This window comes from Camarhynchus parvulus, chromosome 13, assembly GCF_901933205.1.
Source record: "Camarhynchus parvulus chromosome 13, STF_HiC, whole genome shotgun sequence".
Taxonomy (NCBI): Eukaryota; Metazoa; Chordata; class Aves; order Passeriformes; family Thraupidae; genus Camarhynchus; species Camarhynchus parvulus.
In genome coordinates, this window is record NC_044583.1 from 17,597,127 (window position 1) to 17,618,169 (window position 21,043).

Consider the following 21,043-nt stretch of genomic DNA (forward strand, 5'->3'; position numbering starts at 1 on the left):
GGAATGAAATTAAATTCCACACATCTTCAGCATCCAAAAACTATTCTGCATACAAAGCTTAAGATTTCTAATTGCTAAAGCTGTTTTAAAAGTCTGTTTTCAGATACAACTGTTTTTCTTCTATTGGCTAATGCTCTAATCTAGTCCATGTTTTAAGAGTCCTTTATAAAAAAAAGTCTAATTATACCTACATCGCCCTCATATGGGGCAGCACAATTGATTTGGGAGCAATTCATAGGGAACACAAGAGTAACAGAAATTCAACAGGCAAAATAAACCATCAAAGGTCCTGGTAGCAAAAGTAACCCACAGAAAAAAATACAAGAGAGAAAACAACAGCCGGGTAGTAGGAAACTGAAATCGACATGCAAACTGAAATCCACATGAAACTATCAAGTCTGTCAGTTCTTTGCTTTATTTAGTTTTGGTTTTTGTTTTTGAAGTTGACAAGCCTGAACTGCGTTCTTGCACAACAAATCCACACATGTGCATGCGGAACGTGCATGTTTTCAGCATGGATTTATTCAAAACCTTGCTGATGGCTTTAGGAAGTTTTTGCTTCACAAAGGTAACAGAAACTCTTAGGGGAGGGGAAAAAATAAGCAAGAGAAAAAAATATATGGGTACACAGCAATGGATAGCATGCCTGCGGATAGGTGTGCTGGTTTGAAATACATCATTGTGAATTGACAGCATCTGACCAACTGAAAAGCTGCTGAAATCCCAAATAAAATGCCACATTTAATACATTACAGCAGTACTGACACCTCCCTCACCCTTCATTTTTAAGTGCTGCACAGCCAGATCCCCCTGCCCATCCAGCCCCCAAAGCCCATCCAGCCCCCCCAAAGCCCCTGAGCTGCCCAAAGCCTAACCAGTAAAGCCCCGAGCCCCTGCTCTCCCAGCCCAGCAGTAAAAGCCCCCTGCCCACCAAAAAGCCCCCTGCTCTCCCAGCCAGCCCTGCTCTCCCAGCCCAGCAAACCCCCCGAGCCCCTGCTCTCCCAGCCCAGCCCAGTAAAGCCCCCGAGCCCCTGCTCTCCCAGCCCAGCATAAACCCCCGAGCCCCTGCTCTCCCAGCCAAAAAGCCCCAGCGCTCTCCCAGCCCAGCCAGTAAGGCCCCGGCCTGCCTCCAGCCCAGTAAAGCCCGAGCCCCTGCTCTCCCAGCCCGCAGTAAACCCCCGGGCCCCTGCTCTCCCAGCCCAGCAACCCCGGCCCTGCACTCCAGCCCGCCGTAAAGCCCCCGGGCCCTGCTCCCGGTGGGCCACACTGAGCCCTCCCAGACCCTGTTACTACATCCCTCCACACCTCGGAGCAGGTTCTCCGAGCCCTGACAGCAAAAATAAACCACATCAGCTGCTGGTTTGTGTCACAGATTCCAGACTCCTGGCTCAGGGCACAGTGGACCTGCTGGAGCTTGGCAACAGAAGTCCCTGAGAACCCCCAAAGCCCAAGTGGGGCTCTCAGAGCAGGCTGGGAGGGCAGGGGAAGGCAAGGGGACACCACACAGGCTGAAGCCCAAAGCAAGGCCAGGTGCACACATAGCCCAAGCAGCCCTGTCCTTCCCAATGCCAGCTGGGAAGGAAGAGATCCACGGAAACCCTCCCCGTCACACCCAGTTCACACAGCTGGAAAGGGGCTGCGCAAAGCCTGGAGGATTCTGATCTAAGAGCAGAACCTCACTTTGTAACACTCTCACAGAAAGTCTAACCCCAGATATCCTGTTTTGACACCCCTCTCACCGCTGAGATGCAGCCAAGCTGCTGCCCACTGGTGAGCAAAGAGGTCACCCACCTTCCAGCCCCTCTCCTCCACGGGAGCTGCCAGCAGGAACAGGGATTCAGACATTCAGGGACAGGGACAGGGACCAAAACCCCCCAAATCACCCCTGCCTGCAAAGTTTCTCGTAAGAAAAGACCGAAGTCCCTGCGGCACCCAGAAATGCACTACAAGGGATCTTCCGGGTAAGGACAATGACAGGACCTTTTCCAGGTTTCTTGGAAAAAAGAAAACCAAGCCAGGGAGCTATGAAATCACTTCCATTATTTGCTTCTAGAATAGATGACACACTTCAATGATACTTCATGATTTGCTCCTCCTTGACTCTACAGTGCATTTCTGGGTTTCTCAAGTAGTATTTTGAGGCAAACTACTCATTTGTGCCCTCATTTCCTTATAAAAAGTCCCATCCTGAGCAATACTTGCTAACTTTAAACTCAGCTACACAAATAAAAGTAATGAGAAATAAGAAGTGTCTGAATAAAGCAAGACAAGAGTAAATGGCGCCCTGCTGCTCACAAGTTTCATATTAAATCTTGTGTGACCGTGGTGCAGAGATTTGATGATCTCCAGCTGCTTTCTGACACACAGTAACTGTACAAACATATTACAAATAGTATGAAGAATGTATTACTGTAAAATCCAATATGAAACTCGTTTTCTTTACTAAATTACAGTAGCAGTGAACTGAATTCAAGAAAGACATGATCATTATTTTAGAATTCCTTCCCCAACAGTACTTTTGCATTTGCAACGTCACAAAAACCAAGATATTTGATCAAAAAGGGCAACTTGTGTATGATATTGCATCCCCACAGAAAGTACCAGCAGTCTGTGGGATATTAACTTCCAAAGTACATCAGGATTGTCATTTCCTAGGAAGATTTAGCATGGACTGGGAGCTCCACACGTAGAGCTGGAGCCTGGAGGTTTAATGGTGACCCACTGGCACTGGCTGGATTGAAAAGGCACTGGGCTGGTACAGAAACATTCTCCACACACCATGTCAGGATGACTTCTGAAGAGCACGATTTCCTCCAGAAATCCAGACAATTGTGGTGATTATTGATTTAAGGCACCAGGATTATAGAACTCTACATGATATCCTGGGTAAGTAACACCGCGTCCTGGAGTCTAAAGCAGGGAGAAATCCTGGCCTCATGTCCATCCCCTGCATTCCAAAGCCCAGCTCCGGGCTCCCTGAGCCCCAGGAGCTGCAGCTGCTCCTCCTGCTCCTGCCAGACACCTCTGGGACACGGAGGTGACACAGCCAGCGGGCCAGGCCACGGGACAGGGAGCAAAACCCTCTCTCAGGGTGGTCTGTAGTTCTGTTTCAAGCAATACAGGCATGGCTTGAGCACAGGGAGACACTGCCTCAGCCAGGGATGGAATCCCAGCAGGAAACACCACAGCAGAGGTCTGGGGAGCTGAGTCAGACCAGGACACGGGAGGCACAGGCACAACACCTTCTTTGGAGCGAAGGTGAGGTAAGGAGGAAAACCCCCAGGTGAGACACAGTAATTGTGCTGAATTGTCCCCCCAGCCCAACCCTGCACTGCTGGGGACACAGTTACTCACACCCCAGTAAGGACCCGGGTGCTGGACTGGTTACACATGGGGACAGCCCACACCTGCTGCTTCCCCTGCCCACAGGCAGCAAGAGCTGCATGGCCAGAGCCTCCCAGCTGCCCCCAAGGCTGTGGCACCCAGTGCTCCAGCCCAGGGATGGAGCTCACTCTGTGCAGGTGACCTTCTGCTGACATCCCTCTGCAGGTGACAGCAATGCCACGGCCACAATGGTCACACCCTCACAAAGGGGCAAAGAAACAGTCCGTTTTGTGTTTTGTTTTTTTCCCACAGATAGCCCAACAGAGCTGCTCTGGAGTCAGAGCCAAGACAATGAGATGGAATTATTCTTTTTTTGCGTGTGTCATCTATTCCAGCTGTACTGGTTCACTCCTGTCCCAGGGGGACGAGGCCATCCGCTGACAGCATCTGACCAGTATTTCCAGAACCCAGCACAGAGAACAGCATTAACTCCTGCTCTGCGAGGGCCTGGGCTATGTAAGCAAAGGCTGTGCTGTAGAAGGGCATCAATGGATCTCACTCTCCAGGGGCTGTTACAAATGGTTATCAATGGATCTCACACTGCACTGAATCAGCCGGAAAATCCCTGCGATGAGAACAATCATCTGTACATGCAACAGTGCCACACATTAATTCTTCAGTAAATAAGATTAAAATCTGTGTATACTTGAGACTCTGGGAGACAAAGGCTAGGAAACCAAAGAGAGCTTAACCCAAATTGCGTGGGTTGGGTGCACAGCACTCAGCACATCCAAGTGTTCTGCCCAGAAACCACCCTGTTGCACACACACTTGCTCTGTGCCCCTGAGGTCCAAGCTGATCACTTCACAAAGGCACTTCCAGGTTCCTTTCTCTACACCAGAGGTGACGCTCACAGTTATTTTAACATAAACCCAAGGTAATTGCAACTACAGCTCTACAAAGCTTTTCCCATCGCCTGTAACTTGAACTGAAAACAAGCTTTTATTGGGATGTTGTTTTCCCCCAGACTGATGCCATGGGGACTGTTTGCAGAATGCACACATGACACTACAGCAGCACCTCGGGGTGGGACAGCAGCTCGGGCTGGCTTCAATCACCCCAAAAATGAATGCCAGTCCAAAGAGGACTTGGGAACCTTTTACAGTGCAGAAATAATTCCAGTTTGCAGTTACATATACACACAGAAAATGCACCACTTGTTCACTTCCAAAATGAGCAGCAATAAGGGAAGAAGGGAAATTTGCTTCCCCCAAGATAAATTGCTCTCACTGTAAAAGTAATCTTTAGCATGGTAAATATACAATGTAGGAGTTGGATAATACCTGTATTTCACATTTCTGGGAAGATTCGTGAGTAGGACTCACTCAACCACAGCTTTGCCTGGCAGAAGGAGAGTACAAGGAGTTTAACCATGGAGACAAATTTTTTAAAAAATTGTATGGACAACAAAAAAAAAAAAGTTGCTTTATAAGCCAGAATTATGTTTAAAATAGACACAATTGTCAGGAGAAATAAATTTGCAGAAGTTAACCATTTGGACTGGACTTAGAGCAACCTCCTTGGCTATGAGCTCGATGGAAGGATCAGCCAAAACTGGGAAAAATGGATTACATCTCACATGACCCCTCATTTATCTAGTTACCTTTCCACAGCGCCTTAGAGCACATTCTGCAGGACATTCCTGATTCACCCCTTTCTGCCAAAACAGCTGGATTTTTCACCATGTACTTCCAGAGTCAAACCCCCGAGTACAGTATTGCATTAAGCTGACAAATCACAACGCAGCCTGCTGGAACCCCGAGCACTCCAAATACCATGCCTGGGTTTTCTATCAAAGCAGAATGATGAAAAGAGCCCCGATTGCGGATGTCCCATACATTATCCTGTGCTGAGTCAGGCAGCACTGAGAGCTCTGCAGCCAGCCCTGCCAAGCCACCGGCCTTGGCCAGCAGCCGAGGGAAACAAAGCGGCAAGACAAACGGACAACTGACCTTTACCACTGCTGGCAAACAAGCCCTTCCTTCCCCTTCCTTCCCACAGCACCTGAGCCCAAGAAGAATCCCAGTTACAGAGCCAAGGGTAGAAGAGCAGAAGGGTAACTTCTGGAAGCAAGGCTCTGGACTGGGACCGACCAGCGAAACTTTTCCTCCTTCCAGACTCTCCTCCTCTTTAATGGCTTCTCTCAGCTCTTGCCGTTTCTTAAACTTCCTTAATGATCCTTATCCCCCACAAGCTTAAGTACTAGGAATGATTTCAACTGTAATAAGAGAAGCCATAACACCGCCAGTGGGGCCCAGTTTCTGTGAATTCTGGCTGTGGGAGCAAACCCTGCATTGCTGGGCTGGTTCTCAGCATCCTTCACTCCCCCCACAACAAGCCACATCTCCAGGAAGTCAGAGCAATAGGAGCTGAGCGAAGGATTTAATGTATATACCATGCAACAGCCCCACGAGTGTGTGTTGCTAAAACCATCTCCTTGAAATGGAACGGCTTTCCCTGGGTTTGTGTAATAAATCACAGCAACATCCCATCCCAGACGGACGCCAGCAAACCCTCCAGATCCTCAGAGAAGCGCTGCAGCACGATCTGCTCCTCTTCCAGCTGCTGTCTCACTGCCATTGAGGACAATCTACGGTAAAATGTCTGTTATCCTACTTCTTCCTCCCTTTTATTCTGTCCACCCTCTTCATGGATTACGTTTGCTCAGAGGGGAGACCCCGAGGGACCCCAGACAAAGCTGTCCTGCTGGCCAGAGCCTCCCTGCTGCTCAGACCTGGACTCAGAGGAGCTGCAGCTCAGAGCTTCAGCAGCTCAGCACAAGCCCCAGCTGGCTCTTCCACCGACAGCTGCCTATTGATTATTGCCAATTCATTCCCATCAATCAAATTCCTGAAGTTTGCATTCTGCTCGTTAACTTCTGGATCCCTCCTGCAGTTCACTGCAATTGATTGGTTTTCTTGGGCCTGATCATCACTTGTCTCATTAAAGCCAGCATGCTGGGCTACCTGGAGGAGCAAAACCACTCAGAAATGGCATGACATCAATTCTAGCCTGAGTGGATAGAAAACAACATTTCAGGTTTCCCACTAAACAGGCAGATTAAATACAACCTGAACACCAGGGCTGAACTGCAGCTTTTCTTCCCCTGTGTTCAGTCCACAATTAATATGTTATTAGTAGACAAATAATTCTACAAACACCAAAAAGTATTTCCTCCTGGAAACTGAAGCTTCTCAAAATCCCAGCCTCCACCTCTCACATTTAGTACCTAAAAAAAACCAGACCACGGGAACCTGGCAAGAGAGTCCTTCCTTTGTTTCTAAAACAAATGCCAATTTTGTTAAGTCTTCTGCAAGAAAAACAAACAAATCCACAATACATCACCTTAAACTAACCCAGTTTAGACCAAATACTTCTGGCAAGGTTCAAGAAGAAAAAAAATTCCTGCTTCAAACCCAAGGCTCATTAATACCTCAAACACTGTAAAAGGAAGATGGACTTGCCTGAATGTTATAGAACAAAAATAATAAAGCAAACCCAAACAATGCTGTTTTTAGAAATGGACTTCGTAGTTGAAGTGTATAAAAATCCTTGGGAAGTAAGAACAGCTTCCACAAACTTGTGAATAATGCATTTTTATGCAAAGCTCAGCTAGGAGCCACCTCGAAATTCTTTACACATTCCATAAAGAAAAAAAACCAAAACATTATCTTACAGCAAAAAGGAAGCAATAAAATGTAAGATGACCTTGCAGGAAGCAAGAATGTCAATGCTGAAGCCCCAGCATGGATAACCCTGGGCAGTGGAGGAGGCAGCTGCTGCTGGGATGCTCCAGGACCATCCTTGCACTGTCCCAGGCACTGCCAGCCCTGCCCCAAACTGCTCCAGAGCGCCCAAAACATCTCCCCCTGCCCACCCGCTGCCTCCAGGACAGCTGTGCCACGAGCACAGCCCAGAGCAGCTGCCCATCCCTCCAGGATCACACACAGGACACACCAGCCACCCCAGCGCACGGGGCTCTGCACAGCACAGCCGGGCAGCACCTCCTCGGAATTACCCTCCAAAGTGACATTTCCATCACCTCGCGGCAATCTGCTTATTTCAACTGTCCCCGAAAGCCTCCTCCCCAGTGCAGAGACATTTCTTGCTTTGACACAAAGTTTATGATTATCATTAAGATACAGTGAGAACAGAGGAAATAAACTCAAAAAAACATCCGCAAAACAAACTGAACACAACACAGAATTGGACAAATTATGCAAAAAGGTTAGCACAAAGCATTTCTAGTCTGTTGAAATAAATGGTGAGACACGCTCAATATTCACGTATCAAGGTGGAGTCTAGCCACAGATTTAGATTTTCTTTTCTGGATCTCTTACATTAGAAATTTAAACACTTTAAAGAAAAAAAAAACTTTAAACACTCCAAAGAAAAAAGAAAACATTTACAACAGAAATCAAAATCTATGAAAGAAACTGAGAACGAAAGCAAGCTAAAAGTTATCTTCCTGAAACAAAGAAGGAATCCTCGCACACTTCATTCCAGCCATGAGAAAATGGAGCAAATACCGTGCAGGGAGAGCCCCGGGACTGGCGGGAACACCCTGGGGATCCAATTGTCAGCAGAGCAGTAAAACCCAGAATGTTAAACCAGATCCTTCATTGAAAGCCTACAAATGCCAGGTTTCTGTATAGGCACTTGCAGGGCCATTTTCTAACAGGCTCCACAAATCCCTCTCTTCTGTGGAGGCCACACGCTGCTCGTGCAAGGAGTTGTTGAGCACAAAGCAGCTGAGGGAGACACACAGCTGGCTGTTCCCCTGGAGCCAGAACAATTCCAGAGCTCTCCCAAAACCGTCCCAGAGCTGCTCCTCCAGCAGCGCTTCCCTGCAACAGCTGCACCTCTGCATTACTCCAGGAAACACACCCACCAAGGCACTGGCCACAGGTAGGACCCAGCTCTCCACACCCCCTCCTGCCGTTCTACCTGCAGTTAAATTCCAGGTATGTTTAAGCCCGACTGCAAATACTCTTATCTCTTTAAAGGCAGTTATTGAACAAGCTGCTGAGTATTTCCCACTCGGAATCTTCTTGTCCATGTAAGGTAAATGCGATACCGAGCACAGCGAAAACTCGAGTTCAGCTTAAATGTAATTCTAGAAATTTACCCAGCAACCAAGTTATTTTTGTGCATAACATTTAAGTAATGCTACGAAGGGAAAAAAAGCCCACAGTGATTGATCCTCTAACCTCTGGGAACGAAGGAGCTTTTGTATACATTTAAATACTTCCTCCCATAGTGCCTGTGTATGGATCCTGCTACCACATACTCGATTCTCCCTCTAGGCTGTATCTTGGAAGTTTTATTTTTATTTATTTACTTTTTAGACCATGCCAGCTCCTCTCAAGTTTTCTTCCCTTTAATACCAATAATTGAGTAGTTGCTTAAAGCTGATGTTGTACTGTGGGATAAACTCCCCAGTGATGTCTGATCATCCACACATACCAAATGGAAAAGGAAAAAAAAGGAAAAAAAGCCCAGGCAACAAACCAGCATGCATGGAGCTGTGCTAAACACACTTGTAGCGTTTTAATAAAGAGCAACACAAACTAATTACCTTGAATAGCCATTAGAGAAAGCAGGTCTGCCAGAGAGGTTGAGCGTCCCCAGTGGAGCCAATGCCTCGTCCCCCGATCCCTGGCACCTATTCCAATTTTCTGACCCGGCAGGAAGAGATGGAATGATACTAAAAATTGGTTTCTGATCCTGCTGCTGAGAGAGCGATGCAGTATTTAAATCATAGTGGTACATCTGTCCCCCAGAGGTGCTGACACCGTGGATGGAGATGGCCGAGACTTTCGTACCCAGCAGGTTCGACCCGGAGAAGCTGGCCTGGCAGTAAAGCGGGCCCATGTTTTCCTGCTTGATGCCGGGAGTACACAGTTCAATGAAGTCTTCCTTTTCTGTTTTCACTTGAGGCATTGGCATTTTGGAACTGGGTAAAAGGTCACCACGGTCATTAATTTTAGGTTTAGTGTCAGATAAAAGAGGAGGCTTGCAGTCTTCGCCGAGACTTCCTTCCAGGAGAAAGGCGTCGTCCGCGGATATGGGGGAGAGCAAGCCGCCGTCATCGAGCAACGGGTCCAGCCGCCACGGGCTCCCGTTGGGCTCCTTGCCCGGCGACACCGGCGGCAATTCCAAATCCTGGAGGATATCCAGGGTGCTTTGGTCTTCAGAGAATAACTTCAAGTTGCCACCATTCGAGCCCACCTGGCCTTGGACCGCAGCTCCCGACTCCGCGGGGACGCTGCGCCCGGCCATGCCTGGGAAATCTGGCTCGAGCCGCACCTCAGAAGACGCGGTTCCCTTGGCGTCCTCGGCCAGGCTCGAGGACTTGTTCAAGCTCGCAATACTTTCCTCCAGGAGCCTGAAGTCCGTGTCTCCAGAAGAGATGCCGATTTGGCCCTGGTGCGAAAATCCAAGGTCGTTTCCCATCACTTTTGTGTCTGTTTCACCCATGTACAGTCCCATCGAGAGCGACACTGCCTTGGAAAGGTCTGGCTGAGGCACATTGTTTCCTAATCCTTTTGGAAAGTCAGCCAAAGCAGGTTGCTGACTGGAATCTGACTGAGAAGATGCAGGGAGAGGAGATGTAGACACAGGGGCTTGGACAGTAGCTCCACCCCTGAAGGGTGGATGGAAGTCCATCACGATCCCTCCTTTGGTACTGATGAGTGCATTTTTCCTGGTTTCATCTTGATCCAACGGGTTAAGCAATTCTTTGGAATCCATTACTTTACCATTAACTATAAAAAGATGAGAAGCAGTCAAAATCAGCACAGCAAGGACACATTAATAAAAGCTTTAAAATGAAAAGTCTAAATCCTTCGCCTGGCAAACCTGGCTCAGCTGCTCTGAGAGCAAGGGCACGGCACACCACGCTCTGGGCTGACACGTGCCATGTCTCTTAGACACACTGCACTTGTTTTCAGGGGGTTTTAGGTTTTGGTTTCTGTCTAGTGAGGAGGAACTATTTATTTTAAAGCTTTGCTAAACCTGGAGGAAGGGGTAAGCCTGCCTGCACACAACTCGGAATCAAGCCACAGCATGTGACATCTGGGCACACACTCTCCAGCTCTGTCACCCCTCCCAGCACTAAGGAAAAGTACGAATTGTTAAAGGACTCAGTTTATAAATTTTGCCAGGTAAATTTCTCTGATATTTAACGACACCTTGAGCAGGGGAAAAGGACATTTGCCACCTTTCCAAGTCAGCTCTCCCCTTGCAGAGCAGGTCCGGAGCTCCCAGAGGCAACACCTCCGTGGTTTGGCATTCCCCAGGACTCGACCTCCCCACCACAAAACACAGCGTTTGCCACCTTTGCACGGGTTCCGTCTTAAAATGCAACCCACCCATCTCGCAGTAAACCCTGCATAATTCTTTAAATACATCTCAAATTTGTAAATAAAATCTAGCTAAAAATAAAGCAGGATTTTTATCAGCTTCCAGCACTCTACCCGCTCACGGCTACTCTCCAAACACACCCGACACTGAAAACAAACCTCGTAAGTTTCAGATGTTTGTATTTGCTACACGGTTGTTTTTTTGGTTTTTTTTTTTTTTTTCAGCGGAGAGCATAAATATTTGGAGAAATACTGTAAATTCTTCGGCCAACTTCCGACACGGTGTCCGGCCTTCCCCCGGCAGCGCCCAGCCCGCACTGCCGCAGTCCGGGGGGCACTGCCAGCCTGTCCCCTCCCGCCGGGCACGGGGCACCGCCACAGCCCCGGCCCCGCCGCTATTTCTGCGCGCAAAGTTAAGGCTGCGAGCGGCAAAAAGGCCCCACGTGTAAAACCTTAAGGTGGCCCGGGCGAGCTCGTCCCGGGCGGGAGCGGCGGAGCGCCAGGAGCTCTCGGCAGCGGGGCTGCGGGGTCCCGTCCGCGCTGCCCGGGGAGCGCAGCCCCAGAGGCGCAGCCCGGAGCGCGGCCCGCGGGGCACCCGGACCGCCGCGCCGCTTAAGGCGGACACCCGACAGCGACCGGAAAAAATACAGAAAACACCAGAATACCTCCAGCGCTGCCTTCTTCCTTTTTTACATGAAGGGGAGGGAAAAGGTAGTTATTTCATTTGACAATTCCCCCAACGCCCAAAAAAAACAAGGCAGCGAATCATCCAGCGTAGGAAACGTGTCAAAAATCAGCTGCGAGAGTCTGCCCAAGGGCGGAAAACGCTGCAAATACTTAAAACCGCCGGATTGCAATAAAATCGCCTTTGCAAAGTACAGTTTTCAGAGAAATGTGTCGGGACCTGTTGAGCCGTCTCCTGGCACACCCACTCCAGCAGCAGCAGCCCCGCGCGGGGCTCGGCCGCGCTCCCCGCCCGCGCCCCCCGCTCCCCCGGGACACGGACACCGGGGGCCCGGCCCGGGGGTCCCCCGCGCCCCGCCGGGGCGGCCCCGCCGCCGCTCCCGCTGCCGTCCCGCCCGGAGCTCCTCCGGGGGCGGCTCGGCCCGGCTCCCCCCGCCCCGGGCATTCCTGCGGGGACCGCCGCGCCCCCCTCGGCAAGTTCCCGGGGGAAGCGCAGCCCCCGCGGGACCCCCGCCGCCCTTACCTCGTCCGGGGAGGGCGCTGGGGCTCCTTCAGCCGCCCACGGCCATGGCGCCCCGCGGCGGGGGCGGCAGCCGGCTGGGGGGTCAACAGCCGCCCCTCGGGGCCGCGGCGGCGGCAGCACCGCTCCCCCGCCGCCGCTGATGCCGCTCCGGCCGCTGCCGCTGCTCCTCCCGCGGGCCCCAGACCCTGACCCGTGCCCGCCCGCCGCCGCGGCGCCCCCTCCGTTAATTAGCGCTAATTGCCTCCGCGGAGCTCGCCCCCCCGCGCTCCCCGCCCCGTCCCTCCGCCGGGCAGCGCCGCGCTCGGCGGTTCTGCCCCCGCCACAAAATGGAGGACGGCGGCGGCCGCCTCCTCCCCGTCCCCTCCCTCTCTCCCTCCCTCCCTCCGCCTCCCCGACGTGGAGAGGGAGTGGAGACAGCGGCTCGGCGAGGGGCGGCCGCGGCCGGAGCTGCTCCGCGCCCCCGGCTCGCCTCGGCTCGGCTCTGCTGCGCCGTGCCCAGCCCGGCCCCGGCCCCGCCGCCGCCGCCCGGCTCCGGGGCAGCCCCAGCCGAGGGCGAACGGTGCGACCTGTTGGCCGAGACGGGAAAGTGCAGCCGGGCCCGGCCCCGAGCGGGCACAGCGGAGCGGGCACAGCGGGGCACGACAGGGCACAGCGGGGCAGAGTGGACAGGGCTGGGCAGGGCAGAGCGGGGCAGAGTGAACAGGGCAGAACATGGTAGAGTGAACAGGGCAGGACGGGCAGAGCTGGGCAGGGCAGGACAGGCAGAGTGGACAGGGCAGAGCTGGACAGGGCAGAGCGGACAGGGCAGAGCGGACAGGGCTGGGCAGAGCGAGGCAGAGCAGGGCAGGGGGAGATGCTCCCGCTCAACCCTGGTGTGGCACGGTTGGAGCCCGTGTCCAGCTCTGGGCTCTGCTCTACAGCAAGACAAGGAGCGACTGGGGAAGGTCCAGCAGAGGCCATGAAGGTGTTGAGGGGTCTGAAGCATCTTTCTGATCGAGGAGGGACTGTGGGAGCTGGGCTGGGTTGGTCTGGAGAAAACTGACAGGGATCCCATCAATCCATACAAACATCTCCAAGGGCTGGCTGAGGATGGTGCCAGGCCCTGCTCAGTGGTGCTGGTGACAGGACAAGGAGCAATAAACTCAAACACAATGAGTTCCACCTCAACACGGAGAAGAACTTCCTTCCATGGCAGGTGGCAGGCACTGGAACGGCTGCCCAGGGAGGGGCTGGAGTTTCCCTCTCTAAAGACATCCCAAACTCACCTGGACACGTTCCTGTGTCACCTCCAGGTGACCCTGCTTTGGCAGAGGCTTGGACAAGATTGAGATTTTACAGCACAATTATATACCCTCTCGTGGTTTTTTTTAATTATAAGTTTTTTTCAGGCCACATTGACTTTTGGAAGCAGTTGTTTTACTTTTAAAATGCAAAACACATGCACAAAATGTTACATTAACATTATTTTTCCCCCACAAGTTATGAAAAATGGTTCTAAAAATTGTAGCTCTTCCCCATTTTTGAAAGATGTGTTTAAAGCAGCCCTCAAAACTGTCTTGCGGTGCATTTTGAATGATGCAATGGATTTACAGCTCTCAGGAAACGCTTCTTCCCATGCAAGGGAACTGGAATAGCAGAAGTCAGAGTGATCACAGAGACTGTGAAACCTCTGTCACCAGTGCAGGGCTGTTGCAGAGCTCCTGGCTGTTCAATAAAGGAAATGATCTCTCTCAAAGCATGAAATCCCAAAGTGCTGCTGGGACCTGGAAAATTTACACTATTGCTCTCTGAATGTCCTGCTGCAGAAACTGTCCTGCATTTGGGGATGCCTCTTACCCCTGCAATTTGGGGAACTCAAATGTTAGGGTACGTGTGGGAGAACATCAGCCTGGAGGAGAGCTGTAGCTCCTTCTGTAGTCTGGGGAAACTGGAATAACGAAGCTGTTTATTTCTAAGACATTTAGATGAGAACATCTGTTTATAAACACCCGTTCAGATGCTTAATTACAGCTGGGTTTGTACAGTAATGGGGAGAACCCTCCTTCTCTAATGAATAATTCTTTACCTTAATGTCATTTTGTTCCAAAAGAACCCAATTTTAGTTATTATACAGAATTCTATTCCATCCTGGCAGGGTGGGCAGGCCCTGGCACAGGGTGCCCCTGGATCCCTGGCAGTGCCCAAGGCCAGGCTGGACATTGGGGCTGGGAGCACCTGGGACAGTGGGAGGTGTCCCCGCCATGGCAGGGCTGCAATGAGGTGACTTTTAGGTCCTTTCCCGCCCGAGCTGTGCTGTGATTCTGTGAATTCGTGCGGCCCGGGGCTCAGGGCGGCGCTGGGGGCAGCGGGCACGTCCAGCTCAGCTCTCGCTGCGGGACTGGGGGCAGGGCTGTGTGCAGGGGGCTCTGCCCGGGCCACAGCGGTCCCCCTCTCCCGAGGTGTTTGCCTCGGCGCTGGCTGCAGCAGCGCTCAGTGCCAGCCCTTCGGTGACACTCCCGCTGCGTCCCCGCAGCTCCGGCCGCGCTCTGCTCGGCGCTGCAGCCGCGCCGGGTCTGCGCCGGATTCTGTCCCTGAGATCTGGCCCCTTTAAAGGGTTTCTATTGAATGGAGCGATAAAAAATATCCGATGTGTTCTGCCTCTCTTTATAACACTGGGAAATGAATGTTACAGACTTCGCCCTTCTCCAGGTGCTCCTGGGCCGGGGGCAGCCCGCAGCGTCCCGCGGGGCAGGGACCGGGACATGGATGGATGGATGGATGGATGGATGGATGGATGGATGGATGGATGGATGGATGGATGGATGGGTGATGGATGGATGGATGGATGGATGGATGGATGGATGGATGGATGGATGGATGATGGATGGATGGATGGATGGATGGATGGATGGATGGATGGATGGATGGATGGATGGATGGATGGATGGATGGATGGATGGATGATGGATGGATGGATGGATGGATGGATGGATGGATGGATGGATGGATGGATGATGGATGGATGGATGGATGGATGGATGGATGGATGGATGATGGATGGATGGATGGATGGATGGATGGATGGATGGATGGATGGATGGATGGATGGATGCTCCTGCGCCCGAGGCTCCCCTGGAGCCGCACAAGCCTTTCTCACACAGCCCTCTGGGGCTCAACCACCCCACAGACTGCCTCCCCGCGCTCTCCTTCGGACACAAGTGCTCCCTAGGACACTCCTACACTGTAAAAATAAATGTAATGTAAAAGCTGATAAACTGTGTGTTCTGGCTGTTTTACCACATTAACGTGCATCCAATACAGAACAACTTCCAATGTGTTATGTGATGATGGTCAGACTTAAATACAACTCATCTTTGCTGGTTTACACAAATGCATGGAGTAAGTTAGGCTTTAAAAAACTCGTGATTTTTTTTTTCAAGTAAGTACAGGTGTGGTGGGAGCCCAGAGCCTCAGGAATTTTGGGAGCCGCAGGGACAGTGGTGCCAATTGTCATACTACAGATTTTAAAAATCTATAAATGGCCGCACATTCCTATGCCACAATGTAATAATACTGCAGAGATAATGAGCCTTGACCTTAAAAAACACTAAATATAGACTTTAAAATATAGAAGTGGAGAATATTATTAAATCATTAAAACATAATTATGGCTTTCATTGAGGAGATCGGGCAATTCATGGAAGCAGGAGCCACTTTGAGCTTTGTGTGGAGTGTTCCAAAGGTCAGAAAGAACATCTGAAGGGAACTCCTATGGCTGCCAGATGCTGACATAAATCTGCCTGGGGTCAGCATGGACAATGGGGGCACCTGGAGATAAGCAGATCCTGTCACATCTGACAGAAGGGAGCGTGCAGAACGTGGGCCACAGGAAGCATCTCAGTGTGGAGTCACACAGGGAAAGATCAGAGTTTGCATTTACAGAATGAAGGCTGTATGGACTCCACATAACCACTCCTAAAGTCCTAAAGTCCCTAAGCCTGCTTGGAAGTACTTCCAAAAGTAAGGGCTGTGTTGCCTTTTCCTATGAAATGCCAGCTCCGTAGCTGTGCCTCAGACAGCTCATGTAAAGCAGTTTTATGGTTTCATCCTGCTCCTCCCTCTCCAATCTGCTCTCTCCCAAAAGGGCAGTGACATGCCCAGTGTCTAAGGCTCTTCCCAAGCCCAAATCTTTGAAGATCTCGGTTGCCTTGTAAGGAGCTGCGTTTTGTTTCCTATCAGCTTGAGAGTAATTCTGTTTAATTCTTGAGCATACATCAAAGTGGCTCAGCCAGTGCCTGCAGCCTGTCAATAGCTCTGCAGGGAAGCCAGAATGGGATAAGGATGTTCCCCAGCTGTGGCTCCCACGGCTCAGGAGCTGCTGCTTTTCCAGCAGGACACCACAGCACCCTCCACGTGCTTGTCAGGGGAGGCTCCTGGCTCTGAGCTCACTCCAAGTGTGCTTGTGCCATTAGCTGTGGTCAGACACATAGAGGCACAGAGGGGCTGGGCCATGCCCTCCTAACTCCTCCTCACATTAATGACTCCTGGTATTTTTGCTATTTTTACCATGTTTTTTCCTGTATTTCCCAGGGAAGCCCTTGACTGCTGTGGTCTATTTTGTGCTTTGATTTCCCACCAGGTCCTTCACTTCTACATGAGCCACTCTGTAGTTCTCCCTCTGTGACATTCTCCTTCCCAGCTCCTTCCTCTTTTCATGTATTGATCTGCTTCATCCTGAATCCCTTTGTTCCTTCCCCTAAAGGATCATGGAATGGCCTGGCTTGGAAGGGACCTTGAAGCTCAACCCATTCCTGTGGGATCTGTGACCAAGGGCTGAAACTCCAAGGTGCTGGGACAGACAGACCGTGAAATGCAGTGGTCAGAAATTCTCCCCTTCAGAGGGGAGAATGGGAGAGGAATTAATTGGGTTAATTGACGAGGAGGAGGAGGAGCACTTTGTGACAGGCATGGGGTGAAGTCATGTGCAAGTACACACAAACAACTTTGTTGTTCTGAAGCTTTGCAGAAACATCTGGCAACAACATGCAAGGAAAAGGAAACCTTTGGTTTATGCATCAAGACCTCTCTATGAAAAAAAGAAAACTTGAGCTAATTACAGGATGCCTGCAAGAAGAGAACCACCTTTGATGGCAGCCCTATTTTTTCCTGCAGCACAATGCCTGCTGAAATCCAGTAGCCAGTGGCACACAGATTTGAGTGGGGCCTGGGCTCTGTGGCACTGCCAAGGCAGCCCCTCCACGGGCAGGGGGGTTGTAGGGGCTCCCTGTGTCACTGAGACCCGATGGCAGCTCCCAGGGTCACCTTGGCTCGGCTGTCCTTGGGGACAGGGAGAAGTTACCTGGACAGGTGAATCAATGGAGGCCTGATGTGGCTCAGCAGTTCCATGAATTGCCATGTGCAGGGAGCCCAGGCAAGCAGAAACAATGAACAACAGTGCTGGCAGCTCCTTTGCTTGTTTTGGAATGTTGTGGTGCTGCTGCTGCAAAGGAGCAGTTTAACACCGCTGTCAAGGCAGTGCTGAACCAGCGTGGGCACAGCTGTGTAATCCCAGGGACTCTGGAACTGCATTCCCACGTCGCTCCCCCATGGCAGATCCAGTGCAGAAGTGCACCACACAGCAGGCTGATACCTCTTCTGTTTTAAAGCAAGTCCTGCTTCCCCATGCTGGTGATTTCAAAGCACGTTCCATAAATCCAGGCCTTGTCAGCAATAAAGCAGAGTTATGTGCAGCTGGGTTCACTAATGAAACAAATTCAGCTGTGACACTGGCAGAGTTTTCAGCTCCGACTCAGGAGTGAAATATGTAAGCAAAGGTATGAACAAAACAAAAATGTTACCGCTAAAAGCGTGTTTTATGAAACGCCACTTGCCTTTTAAAACATCTGCCTTTACAGCAAGAGATATAGTACCTCTTCAAACTGAAGCCATAATTCCAAACTCTGCCCTGTTTAGTACCCTGGATGGCACCTAAATTAGAGTGTGAGGCAATCCCAGGGGCCAAGGGGAAGGATTCTTGGACTTGCAGTATGAGTGCCGTATGAAGAAAGGATTTTTAAACCTTTTCCTAAATATTACAAACCCAAAATGGGAGAATTCAAAGGGAGTTAGGTAAGGAGATGGGACATAAAAAATTAAAATGCTTTTTCTGGAGACAAGAATGGAATATGGTAGAAATTAATTTGAGGCAAGGTCTCGATCTTTTAATTTCTTATGGAAAAAGAGCTTAATTGTCCTTATCCTTTGAGCTCCATCCTCTTTATTCCCTGTGTTTTGTTGTTCCAATATTTACATGGATACAACTTTCAAAGCACTACTGTTTTAAATGGGCATTTTCTGTGATTTAGTTGGGAGATATTATAAAAAACCAAAAGACTTACTAAGGTATTTCCTCTGTGGGATTGTGCTTGTCAGCAGACTGACATCACAGAAACTGGAGCTGAAAAGAGAAAACAAACAAAAAGAAAATCATATTGTCTTATCTTATTTAAAGATGAGTTTAGAGACAGCCTAAACAGTCTGGAAACACAAGGCTCTCCAGAACAGGTGGCTATTTTGCCACCTGAGAGTTTCTGTGTTGCCAGCAGCACTGAAACCCAGACTTGCGAGTGGCTCTGAAGCACTTCAGTGTAAATAAGCAGCAGCTCTGTCAGAAACAGCCTCACTTAAAATTTTTCAAGGAGCAGGGCCTCTCCCACTTTTTGTTCAGAAGTAGCCTGGAGGCAGCCCCCTGCAGCTCCCGTTCTCCCCTGCAGCCCTCGCTGGGACGTGGGAGCAGAGGGGACCTCGTGCCACACAGCTCCCCAGGGGCACAGCACAGTGACAGGAGCCTCAGCCCTGGCTCCAGCACCACGGAATCCAGCAGGAGCGTGTGCTCTCCAAAGCTGCTGTTTTACCCCAATCCTATTACCTGATCTTTTCTACACCTTTTAATTCTAGGATAGACTTGCTGAGAGGTGCGACCAGAAGCACACACACTATACAAGACATGGTCACACAAAGCTCTTTTCTCACCCTTCCCTCATCATTCTGAACATTCCAGTTGATTTTTCTGAAAGCCAGAGGGGAGTTTGTCTCAGAAGAACTCCATATCTCCAGTGGCAATATCTAATTTACAGCTTGTCATGGCACACACTCATTTGTTTTTCTTGCTTTTCCTTGTGTGCATTATAATCTTCAGTGCATTATAAATTCAGCCTGGCATGTGATCACCTGTTCACTCTCTCGGACACTGGTCAGGTACTTCTACAGCCCTTTACAGTTAGATTTTGGGTTTGAATAATTTATTTTCAGCAGACATCTTTGTAACTTCCTGCCACCTCCTGCCACCTCCTCTCCTTTTCCAAGTCATTTATGAGTATTTGGAATGGCAGAGATGTCTGTGGGACTCCACTTAGCTTTGAAATGATCTATTTCTTCCTACCTTTTACTTTCACATTTTAACCACTTTTTGACGCTTTAAAGGATCCTCTCTGTTTCTCTGGGCAGCTCAATTTGTCTGACATGAAAGCTGTCTTGAAGGGGGGAGAAAGCAGAGAAGGAGCCTGACCTTTTATTAAAACCCAGCAAGGAGAGATGAAGGCCCAGTTCTGCTGTGGGTGTCAGCACAAGGAAATCAGAGATTCCTGCTGAGAGGAGCAAGAGCCTGACTCACCCTGCAGACAGAAACCCTCAGCTGCAGCAGCGAGGAGGAGCCAGGGCTTTTGCCCAAGCACAGACTCGCTGGCAGGATTTAAACTCCTCAGTTTGCAAACTTCTCCCCAGGAGAACACGAGCGAGGTTAATTGGCTTAGAGGCACTAATGAAGCTGCAGGTTTGGACTCTCCTGTATCAATGCAAAACTTTCTAAAAAAAAATGTTTCTCCTGAGAAACAAGTCTTCTCTGGTTTTTCAGGTATGGTGTGGAACTCCTCGTTAATTTGCAGGTAGGAGCCAACCACACCCCTGCTGTCACAGCCGAAGGGGCTGCGTGATGGCAGAAGTCCTGCCGGTGTGATGATTTATAGGGTTTAGCAGAGACGAAGAGAACTCGAGGCTCAGCACTCGCTGGGAATTATCACAAAAGTTTCTCACGTCTCTCAGGAGCTGAAGCTCCCTGGGCGCTGTGAGCCATCCAGTATTGAGCCTTGCAGCATCATTTGTCTGCAGGAGAGGGTCTGCCATCACACGGGGCTTTGTGGTGTGCCAGCATCCCTGCCATGGCCCTGCATCCACAGGCACAGCCACCAGGTCCATGGGCACAGCCTCCTCAGGGCGTTCTGAGAGCCCACAGCGTGCATTTGTTTTTGGGAAAGCCAAAGGAAATGTGTGGAGAATTAGGGAATGCCAGACTGGTTTGGGCTGGAGGGCCAGTAAGGATGATTTTGATCCAACCCCCTGCCATGGGCAAGGACACCTGCACCTTAAATGAGCAGGGTCAGAGGCTACTCCCCAATGAATGGATGGGACTGAGAAATATTTACTAATAAACCGATAAATACTAATTTCAAATGACTCAGTCATCATCAGAGAGGAGGGGAAAAGCAGATTATGAACAGTAACTTTATAGAGACTTGTGAAGAACTACAGGAGTCCTCGGAGGTTGTTACAGCGCCCCAAAGGGCTCTTTTGTGCTCACACGCAAGGTCAGTGCTTGGCTTCTTTCATTACTGCTTAACAAGGAACAGGACCCGAAACAACTGCAAAAGGCAAATAAAAGCTTTACAGCGTGGTCTCCTTGCCAAAGCCCCGCTGTGGCCGCAGCCCCCGAAGGGCTGAGCTAGAGGCCAGATGAGAGCGGCGCGCTGCCGGCCGCGGAGCTCGGGGCTCTGGGCCTGCCCCTCCCGAGCGCTGCCCCTCTCCCAGCGGGCTCCTCAGCCGCTTCACCGAGGCATTTCTACAAAGCGAAACCGCCTGGCTGCATCCGCTCTCCTCAGCAGAGCGAAAGCGAAACTCCCCGGTGATTCCTGGCCGTGCCCTCGGGCCCTGGCACGGCAGCCCGGGCTCCGCGGTGCCAGCCCGGCCCTGGCCCGGCCAGGAGCAGCCCCAGAGGGACCGCTGGCTGCTTTTATTGAGAGAGAGACCTCTCCAAATAACCGGCCGAGAAAACAGG

At 50.7% G+C, this 21,043-nt stretch overlaps 1 protein-coding gene across 4 annotated transcripts in view; it reads right to left on the bottom strand.

The window, feature by feature from the left end:
- NR3C1 (nuclear receptor subfamily 3 group C member 1) overlaps positions 1–12,224 on the bottom strand; it is a 60,567-nt gene extending 48,343 nt beyond the window's left edge. Inside the window, exons 1-2 of one of the 4 annotated variants that reach the window (XM_030957785.1) lie at positions 11,956–12,224; positions 8,963–10,151 (exon numbers count right to left, since the gene is read on the bottom strand). In XM_030957785.1, the coding sequence (XP_030813645.1) occupies positions 8,963–10,137 (1,175 nt within the window). In that variant the 5' untranslated portion in view covers positions 10,138–10,151; positions 11,956–12,224. Of the gene's footprint in view, positions 1–8,962; positions 10,152–11,413; positions 11,622–11,652; positions 11,673–11,955 lie in introns of those variants that run through there. The other 3 variants (XM_030957787.1, XM_030957786.1, XM_030957788.1) reach the window with 3 other exon arrangements.
- Positions 12,225–21,043: the final 8,819 nt, after the last annotated feature.